Source organism: Gekko japonicus, unplaced genomic scaffold, assembly GCF_001447785.1.
Source record: "Gekko japonicus isolate JY-2015 unplaced genomic scaffold, Gekko_japonicus_V1.1 scaffold4400, whole genome shotgun sequence".
Classification (NCBI taxonomy): domain Eukaryota; kingdom Metazoa; phylum Chordata; class Lepidosauria; order Squamata; family Gekkonidae; genus Gekko; species Gekko japonicus.
In genome coordinates this window covers 36,150-46,652 of record NW_015174982.1, presented here as the reverse complement: position 1 = coordinate 46,652, position 10,503 = coordinate 36,150, and the positions used below count along the sequence as shown (strand labels likewise).

Genomic DNA, 10,503 nt, shown 5'->3' with positions numbered 1-10,503 from the left:
TGAGCTCAGACAAAAATGTGTGAGCTGGAGGCTAAAAAACTGTGAGCTAGCTCACACTAACTCAGCTTAGAGGGAACACTGGTGGGGAGCAGCGTTCCCTCTGAGTTAGTGTGAGCTAGCTCACAGTTTTTTAGCCTCCGGCTCACGCATTTTACAAACTAATTTACGCAGTAGCCAAATCGCGTGCTCACAACTTTAATGCCAGTAGATCACAAAGTAATTTTTTTTTGCCCAAAAGACTCCACAGCTTAGAAGAAGCATTGGTGGGGACAATTCATAAAAATATGGAAACAGGACGCTGGACTAACAGCAGCCAGCCAGCCAGATGCTTCTGGGAAAGCCACAAACCGGGCGTGAGGGCAGCAGGTCAACAAACTGCATCTAGAGATATACTGGCCCTGAACGTGGAGGGTCCACTGTTGTCCCTAAAAGCCAAACACTCTCAAACGAGTGCAAGAGCCAGGCCGTTCTGAGGAAGGATATTCCATCCCCTCCTGGATTCAGAGATAGACTACCTCTACAGATGGAGGTTCTAGGTATGGAATAACACAACAGACGTCCTCCCTCTGAAAGCCACTGATGACCAAGGAGAAGCAGGCAGCCCCCATGCCTCGGCTCTCTCCGGCGAGCAAGACTTGGCCTCTTTTCTCCACGACACGTTTCTACCATTTCAGTCAGCAAAGCTGTGCCTTCCTTTTTGCGGGAGGGTCACAGAGGACGGGCAGCAGAGGTTGCCTCACCAAGGGCTTGCCTTTGAGAAAACGCTTAGCCGACAAATGCTTCCAATTCTGTCCGCATTAAGCCCCCCCCCAATCTCAGCTGATCTGCCAGGCAGGTTAGGTGTCTGCAATCAGCCAGCCGGGGGGGCAGCCAGCCCGGGAGGGGGGAGAATTCTACTCCCAGCCCTGTAATTGACGGGATCCCTGCCCGGCTGGGCGGCTGACGGAACGGCGTCTCAGAGACTGCAAGCCGGACTCTTGATTTCTGCTTTGCAAATTTGAGAGAAAGCATTCTGAAACGGCCAGGGGCTGGTTTGAGTTATGCTCCGCCGGGATATTTGAACAGGTACTCTGTACAGGGGTGGCTGCAGGTGACGACAGGAAAGTACGTTCGGTGTTAAAGCAAACGGATTTAAGAAAAACAAAAGGCTCCTTGAACATACAAAGCTGCCTTGAACTGATTCAGCCAAACAATAGGGACCCCCAAGTGTATGTAGTATGCAAAAATATAAACCGCAAGGGTAGACCATCATAAGATACACAACTTTCACGAGTAAACAGAAGACAGTCTATTGCAATACAATAACAATAAATTGAAGATACGATAGCATTGGTGGTCACAATTCAAAAACACTGTTTGCAAATCCAAAATACAATTTGATGATGGTGGAAAATGTCCAACAAGAGACTCCTCTATATCCTTTGACTATAATACCACCCATAAGTCCTCAAAGTCAACAAAAAGGCAGAGGATGTCCCAAAGCACAAATAAACGTCTAACAGCCGAAAATGTCCTTCCCAGGTATGCCAGACGTTTCAAAGCAATCTTCTTCAGTTGTACGGCTGAAAATGGAACTACAAACCTCTCTTTGGCTTTTCATATTTCATTGTTGTATTGTTATTTGTGGACTTTGAGGTCTCTTGGACACTATTCTATTCAAAGGATATAGAGGAGTCTCTTGTTGGATATTTTCCACTATCATCAAATTGTATTTTGAATTTGCAAATAGTGTTTTTGAATTGTGACCACCAATTCTATCGTATCTTCGATTTACTGTTATTGTACTGCAATAGACTGATGTCTACTGTTTACTTGTGAAAGCTGTGTATCTTTTTTTTTTTGGGGGGGAAGTACCCGTGGGTACACATTTATTGTTTTCTTATACTCCTAAACAAAGACATAAACAACTACAACAAACAACATATAAACCAAGAGACTTGTTACAGTTTGTCACTACACCTAATCCATCGCTTCATTATTCTCTAATATTTGTTAATATTCTCTAGTTCCGTTATTATATATTACTACATACTCAGATATTATTATTACCATATCACCTTAGTCTTTGACTCCGTTCACATTATACCAATCATATACTCTCTTCCAGGTTTTTTGATATTTCAATTTCTTCGTGCCTCTCATTTCCATAGACAATTTATCTACTTCCGCCGCTTCTAAAGGTTTATTACTATATTCCTGTTTGGTTGGTGTTTCTTGAGTCTTCCAGTATTTGGCATATAATATCCTTGCCGCCGTTGACATGTATACAATCAGGTATCTATCAGCTTCCTCAAATTCTTTCGGAAAAATATTTAGAAAGCTTTTGATGGTCTAGTCTTGCGGATTAAACTGACTCAGAACATGGGGCCATCTACTTCCGTACCGTCTGCTCGGGACTAGCAGCCGCTCCTGGGGTCTCAGGCAGAGAAAGGCCTTTCCCCAACATTCCCCACCCGAGGTCCTTTAACAGGAGCTTCTAAGGGTCGTACTTGGGATGTTCTACCACCGAACCTCCGTTTCTCCTCTGCAGCAAGCCCTCCTCTCTTCCCAGAAGGGTCTGCCCCTTTCCTAAGGCTGCACACAGACAAAACACTCCAAACAGGAGGTTTTTGTTTTGGCCGTCAAGCTGCAGCCAATTTATGGCGACCTCATGGAGTTCTGAAAAGGCAAGAGACGCTCAGAATTGGTTTGCTATACCCTGCTGCTGCACAGCGACCCGGGACTTCCTCGGTGGTCTCCCATCCAAACACAAACCAGGGCTGACTCTGCTTAGCTTCTGAGATCTGACAGGATTAGGCTGGCGTGGGCTATCCAGGTCAGGGGAGTTGCCATAGATTATTCCTCCCTTGGTTGGCTTCCTTCTGACAGTGCAAAGGATTTGCCATGCAATCCCAATGTTGATTAAGTTGCTGGTCTTGCCCCCTTCACACGCTTCCAATTCAGTCTAAAGTCTACCACATTTTCACCAGACCGTTTCTCCAGGGAGGGCAGATTATACATTTGTCCGTTCTCTGTTTCGAACTGGCAAACACCCTGCAAAGAAGGTTAGGCTGAGCGAGAGGTCGGCCTGACACTACCCAGTGAGGTCCGTAGCCAAGTAGAGATCTGAATCCGGATCTGCCAAATCTGTCTGCCTTAAAAAAAAAAAGTTTTACATGTGTGCTACTCAATAAAATTCATTTTTTTGGGGGGAAAACCCCATGTTTTTAATGTCAAACTTCTCAAGGGGAAGAGGTGTGTGTGTGTAGCCAGCTGAGGACACAACCACTAGCCAATCCATGCTATGCGCACCTGATTTCAACTGCAGACCTGCAGAATCAGATCTCTCCCGCCCACCCCTCGCTTGACCCTTGGAGAGAAAATGGTGTACGCTACAAGTGCCCTTGGGAGAAGCCCCTCGAGGTCTCTAATGATTTGTTTCTAGGCAGTTTCTCACCGTTATGGGTAGGCTGAACAGGTGCCCACTTCGGAAAGAAAGGTCACAGAGAAAAGACACAGAAGACAGCACAGTTCAAATACTTTATTCCTTAGAGAGGGTTTAACAAGATGGGTCGAATTCATTTAAAGGCAGACATGGCCTTCCCCCCTGCGGGAAGGGAGCGAATCCAGCCGTATTCAGTGGTGGTGGGGGGGAGAAAGATGTTCTGCGCTTCGTTCGGGGCCAGATGGGAGCATCTTTAGACAGTCTGGGCAGAGGCATGGCTCCTGTCTAAAGACTGATCTTCTTTGAAAAGAGATACCGCCCAAGTGGGCGTTCAAGCTGGCACTGGCTTTTGGCAGTCTCGCCTCCCGCCGGATAAGCCATCCAAACATCCAGAAGCCCTGCCTTCCAAAAGCAATAGTCCTGGAGTCAGAACGTGCATGTGCCCGCGCGTGTGTGCCTTTTCCCGGCGACGCCGTCAAGCAGAGCCGACTTAATTGCAGCACGACGCAGCAAGAGGGGTTTTGTGTGTGTGCGCGCGCCTGCTTTCTTTCCACGGGCGTCTTGGAAAAGTCACGCCGACTGGGAAGGCGTAATTATGGCTTTTCGAGTTTCGCTGCAGGCAACCCGATTCTATTCCAGCAATGAGAAAATGGGCAGGGACGCGGGGTGCGCGCGTGTGCCGGAGAGTCGGGGAACGGAGGGAGCAATCCATTTTTTTTTGTAAAAAGAGAAAAGACATTCTAATCTCTTACAGCCCTCGCGGCCAAAAAGGATCATGCTGCGCCTGTTCCATTGCCCCATAATCCCTCTAAGACTCCGAGGGGGGGGGAGATGAGCAAAGCAGGAGAAAAAAAGTGTTCCAAAACAGCACTGAGCTGTAACACCCCCAACCCCTGTCCACCCCGGTCCCACACCCTTCAGTGCTGGAACAACATGCCCAGGAAGGGCTGTTGAATTCCGGCACTCGCCAACGATCTACCCCGAACGGCACGAGGGGCCAAAGGGAACCGTGGGAGGAAGGGGGTGGGCGGAGGCTTAACAAGGGAAGCTGTGGGCGGGGCCAGGGGTGGCTCACGGGCATTGCCACCTGCCCAGGAATTGGCAAGGTGAGACTTGGGGGGGGCGGGCGCGGAGGGAGCCACAAAAGGAAGCAAGATGGCTCCTCTTTTGTCCCCGCTGGGGGAAATCAGAAACCGTCTGCGCAGAAGGGAGCCCTAGGTCCACTGCTCGTCTTTCGGCACCCGACGGCTTCCCCTCCCTGCAGTCGTGGGGGGGTCGGGATGCCACTGGACCACCGAAGGACGAACGACTCTTGCAAGGACTGTGCGGGGCCCCAGGGGAAGGGAGGTTCCATGCGAGCGGCTGTGAAAAGAGGGGCTGGATGGGAGTGGGGACCGGGAAGGAAGGGGAAGCCCTGTGGAAGATGGCTCACAGGAATGGCACCCTCCCCGGCCATGCACCGGCGTTGGGCTCAAGCCTTGCCCCACTGGTATCGATTTCTGCGACTGGGGACGGACCCAGAGGGTAGATCCAGACCCGTAGCTAGGATTCTTTAAAATTCAGGGGGCACCCTGTACACATTCCTGCACTCCCCTCAAAGTATGGGAAGTCGGGGGGCCTTGGCAGTAAGTCAGGGGGCCAGGCCCCAAGATGCACCACTGTAGCTGCAGGCCTGGGTGGAACGCACACTGGGACAGCGCCCAGAGCGCAAGCGGGCCCAAAGGAAAGAGAAGCGGCTTTAGAGAAAAAGAGAGGCAGGCATACCCATGGCCGGGATTCCCCACCAACGGGCTTGCAGCTCTGCTACGGGAACCCACCACCACCCAGTCCCCGAGGAAGGCGACCTGATGCAGCTGTGTCATCGCTGCGGCAGGAGAAGAAGAGCAAATCGATAGGAAGGATTCTGGGAAGGGGGGGGTTGCAGCTCCCCCTTTGCCGACATCCCTCATCGACGCACGCCTCGTCGGAAGCCGGCGGGAGGGGACGGCAAGTGTGGCGGAGAGAGGGAGAATCCTGCCGCACGCTCTTGCGTGGCCATGAGGAGGGCTGTGTGCATTAAGGACGGGAAGGGGACGTCGCAGTTGCTGTAAAACGTATATGCGGTGTCCCCTGCAGGGACTTGGCTCGACAGCATCGAAAACGTGGAGGGGCTCAGCGGGAAACACAAGTCCAGAAGAGGGACTGAGGCGGGAGCAGCCGGAAGAACCAGGCGGGCGCTTCAATCCGGGGATTTACAGGCTCCGGTCCGGCCGTGAGAACTGTGCCCTATCAGTGATGCCGGAATCGAGTCTCTCGGACTAACCCTAGATGCAAAGAGGGCACAGGGACCTCTGCTCCAATCCGGGGACCTACAGGCTCCAGTCCGGGAACTGTGCCCTATCAGTGATGCCGGAATCGAGTCTCTCGGACTAACCCTAGATGCAAAGAGGGCACAGGGACCTCTGCTCCAATCCGGGGACCTACAGGCTCCGGTCCGGTCTTGAGAACCGTGCCCTATCAGCAATGCCGGAATCGAGTCTCTCGGACTAACCCTAGATGCAAAGAGGGCACAGGGACCTTCTGCCGTTGGGAGTCCCAGCTTCTCTTCCATCAGCGGGCCTCCGCAAAGGGTCTTTGGGGAGAAGGCGGTGCCTAGAGGTCGGATCCCCTGGATCTGTTCCGCTAGCATTTTAGTCTGGCGAGAGGCACTTCCTCGCCGACGCGAGAGGCATGGGAAGACCCGGGTCGGAGAAGAGCACCCTCCACTAGTGGAACGGACCAGCGGGATCTTCCCCTGTGAAATGCTGGCAGGGCTTCACTGGAACTGGGTCTGCCAGACCAACGGCGTGTGCCGATTTCCGCTAAGAGCAAGAAGATGATCTTCACGACCCTTGAGCCATGTTCTCCTTGTAACAGTCAACCTGGGTCTGGGCTGTATTGCTTCAGATGACAGCTGGGCTTCTTGGGACAGAAAGCCCTGGAAATAAGAAAGTTCCTGATCGGGGGGGCGGAAGGCTCCTGGCTTCCCACGTGCAAGGGGCATTCTAGTGGAGAGGAGCAGTCGAAACGCCTTCCTCGTCCCCAAACCCAGCAGGGTCAGGGGAAAGGGCTCCCGGGCCTACTCTTGGCCCCTGAAACGCTCGCTCTGTAAAGCACGGCGAATCGTTTCATTCGTACAGCTCGATCGCACCAGCCTGCCGTCCGCGTTCTGCGGAGGCACGGCCCTGACAACGCGAGCGGGAACAAGGGACCCGTTTCGCTTCGGGTGTTTGTAGAGGTGCCCCCCCCCCACCTTCGAAAGCGAAGGGCCGCCGATATTCAAAGCAAGGCAGACGGCAGAGCCGCCGCGCAGGCTCGGCTTCGGCTGTTTTTTTTTTAACAAAGCGGGCCCAAGCTTTGAAAAGTCACCTACTTGGACAGGGCGGGGGCCGCCCCTTTTCATAGAATCCGCTCCCCGCCAGTCTCGGGGGGGGGGACCGCTGCATGTTTGGCTCCGCTATTACTGAAATCGACCAGACTCTGCACCCCAAGAAGCTCAGGAAGACCCGTGGAGAGGGAAAACCCTCTTGATTTAATGGGGAACTTCAGTGGGGGAGGGGGAAGGAGATCAACAAAGCAAAGGGCTCGGAGAGAGGGAGGGGGGAAAGGGGGGGAATTAGTTGCACCTTTTCGATCCTTAAAAGTGGAGCAAGGAGGGCTGTCACAGCAGTCCTTGGAGATATGGGGGGGTGAGGAAGAGGGGGCACGGAGACTCTCTCTCCTGCACATGCCGGCCTGCGCCCCTCCCTCCCTCCCTCCTGGTGTCTCATTTCTGGCTGTTGTAGGCAGTGTGCCTCTGGTTCATGGGGTTTTCGGGGGATCGCATCCACTCCTTCTTGAGCAGCTGCTTGAGCTGGGAGAGGCGCATGTTCGGGTTCTCCTGCTTGAGGCGGGGAAGGTTCTCCTCCTCAAAAGTGGCGAAGGCGGCTTTCATCCGGCGCTCGGGGTGGCGGTCCAGGTCGTCGGCGACACTGTTCGGAGGAGGAATGAGGGGAAAAAGAGAAGAAGATTCTGCGTAACGGGATTCCGGCCGGTGGCTCCCTGCTGACCCCCCCCAGCCCCCCTGGTGACCCGACTCTTCCTTTGAGCAGCTAATTCACAACCTATTTCCAAAAAGCGTAAATGCAACCTTCGGTATTCAAGCCCGTATTTTTTTCTCCCCGGGGTAGCAAGTCGAATTACTGGTCCGTCTGGGCCAGGACTAGCCAGCAGCAGCTCTTGAGGGTTCTCGGGCCGAGAAAGGTCTTTTCCCCTGACCCAGCTGCTGCCTTGGATCCTTTTAACAGGAAATTCGGGGACAGAACCTTCGACATGCCCGGCAGCTGCTCGAAACCCAAGCAGGTCATTACTTGCAAGCAGTGTTCCCTCTAAGCTGAGTTAGTGTGAGCTAGCTCACAGTTTTTTAGCCTCCAGCTCACACTTTTTCGGCTTAGCTCAGGAAGGACAGCTCCAGAGCAGTGTTCCCTCTCAGCTGAGTTAGTGTGAGCCAGCTCACAGTTTTTTAGCCTCCGGCTCACACATTTTTTGTCTCGGCTCAGGAAGGAGGGCTCTGGAGCAAACTAATTGATGTGGCAGCTAGATCGCACGCTCGCAACTTGAATGCTAGCTGCTCACAAAGCAGAATTTTTGCTCACAAGACTCCACGGCTTAGAGGGAGCATCGCTCCAGAGCAAACTGATTTATGCATCGGCCAAACTGCTCAGTCACAACTCACAAAGCAGAATTTTTTGCTCACAGGACTCCACGGCTTAGAGGGAGCACTGCTTTGCACGCTTTCTACGGTGGCCTCTGCTACAAGTTTTGTCCAGCCTGACCATGAGACCCAGTCTGCGGGAGGCTGCTCTACATAGGACAGGAGGAAAGCCTGGCTGGGAATTTCTACTTGTCAAAGAATGTTGTGTCGGGTAGGGCACAATGGCAGCTGCTCAGCTCAGATGATCCCTTTTAGCCCACGACGGCAAGAACGTCAGTCCGGATGATTCAGCCCTTGGCCCCTCTGATTTGCGGGACCCCCCCGTCCACCCCCCCATGCTCCACCATGACAACTTTCCTCAAGTCAGCGGGGGCTTCTGCGGATGGCAATTGGCAAATGGGCAAAATCGACGACTGCCCGTGCTGCTGCCCCAGGAGGTCGGAACAGAACCGACGGGTTGAAGTTAAATCCGAAGAGTTTTCGGTGAAACATTAGGAAGGACTTCCTGACAGTTCGAGCGGTTCCTGAGCGGAACAGGCTTCCTCGGGAGGCGGTGGGCTCCCCTTCTTTGGAGGCCATCTGACAGCAATGCTGAATCTGTGAACGTGGGCAGATCGTGAGAGGGAGGGCAGGGAGGGTTTCATCACTGCTTCGTTCTCGTGGCCCTTTCTTACACGCCCAGGGAAATGCCGATCGCCGCTTTAGGGTCAGGAAGCCATTTTCCTCCAGGCCAGCTTGGCCGGGGATCCTGGAAGGTTGTGTTTGGTTTTTTTGCCATCTTCTGGGCATATATATTTATTTATCTATCTGATTTATACCCCTCCCTCCCAGCTGAAGCCGGCTCAGGGCGGCTTACATAAAAGAATAAAAACACACAAGTAAGCAGTTTAAATAATCCTAAAACCATATAAAACATGCCAACATTAAAAGGTGCTAGACATTAAATAATACTAAGATATTAATATTATTAGATTATTAGATGATGGCGGCCAACCTTCAGTGGTCTGTCCTAGCCGTCAGCCCATAGAGCTATGCAGGGCTCTTTTTGTAGAAAAAGCCCAGCAGGAACTCATTAGCATAATAGGCCACACCCAACAGCAGAAACTCATTAGCATATTAGGCCACACCCCTGACAGCACAGCTCATTAGCCCATTAGGCTGCACCCCTATGTTACCAAAAGTGTGGTCATCCAGCCACACCCACCTTTTGCTTCTTATTCTGGGCTTTCTTTGGAGCAGGAACTCCTTTGCATGTTAGGCCACACCCCCCTAAAGTAGCCAATCCTAATGAGTTTCTGCTGTTGGGTGTGGCCTATTATGCTAATGAGTTCCTGCTGGGCGTGGCCAACTCAGGAGCCATCCGGAACTCCGTTCCTGTGCGTTCCTGCCCAAAAATAGCCCTGGATCTATGAAACAGGGGTCACTGGGGGTGTGGGGAGGGGAGGCAGTTGTGAATTTCCTGCACTGTGCAGGAGGTTGGACTAGATGACCATGGAGGTCCCTTCCAACTCTATGATTCTATGTGCTTTTCTCTGTTGTGGCTCCCGCCTTGCGGAACGAACCTGCCCAGGGTGGTCAGGAAAGCCCTCTACTCTCCTGGTTTCCCGCAAACTATGCAAAACCGAACTATTCAAGCGGGCTTTTCTGCGCAGACGACCGGATTGCCCGGTACAAAAACAGTTCCACAAACTTGCTTGGATAAACGATTAAGGACCGTGGTCTATACTGCTGTGTTTAGCATGTTATAAGAAGGATCCTATTTACGCAATTCCTGTACTGTTTAATGTGTCATGTGCATGGTTATGCTATGCTTCAGTTTCTTCTGATGGTCCCAGACCTCCAAAATCCAAATGCATTGGATTATCGGATGACCCATTTTGTTGATTGCACTGACTCACTATGTGTGATCCACCCTGAGTCCCTATGAGAAAGGCGGACGGATCAATTAATGCAAATCTTATATATATAAAAGAAAGTCCCCTCACCGTAAAATCAACACCCAGGCCAAACCGCTGGACCTAGAGACACCAAATTTGGGGAGAGTGCTCCTACCATGGCGTAGGTGCTCGCTAAGAGGGGTGTTTTTTTAGAAATCTGTCCCCTAACTGGGTCAAAAGGGGGAAAATGTGCTCCCCCCATTGATTCCTATGTGGCTGCCAGGCAGCTGCCTCTCTGCACCCCCCCCCCATTGGTCAGCTGCAGAGCTCAGTGTTCTGAGGTAAAAAAAACCCAACAGTTACAGGGGACTGCAGACAGCTAATGACAGTTGAGGAAATCAGGAGTGGCCAACAACCACCTGTGAGGTGAAGCAAAGCTGCTGGCCCAGCCTCTCTGATAGCTTCCAACACACTCCCCCCACCTCCTACAC

General features: G+C 52.3%; 1 protein-coding gene across 1 annotated transcript in view; it reads right to left on the bottom strand.

Annotated features, from left to right (window-relative positions):
- Positions 1-3,510: 3,510 nt before the first annotated feature.
- The window catches only part of CCDC124 (coiled-coil domain containing 124), a 33,243-nt gene continuing 26,250 nt past the window's right edge, over positions 3,511-10,503 (bottom strand). The window contains exons 6-7 of the mRNA XM_015425169.1: positions 5,884-7,413; positions 3,511-5,772 (exon numbers count right to left, since the gene is read on the bottom strand). Of these exons, the coding sequence (XP_015280655.1) occupies positions 7,209-7,413 (205 nt within the window). The 3' untranslated portion in view covers positions 3,511-5,772; positions 5,884-7,208. The remainder of the gene's footprint in view (positions 5,773-5,883; positions 7,414-10,503) is intronic.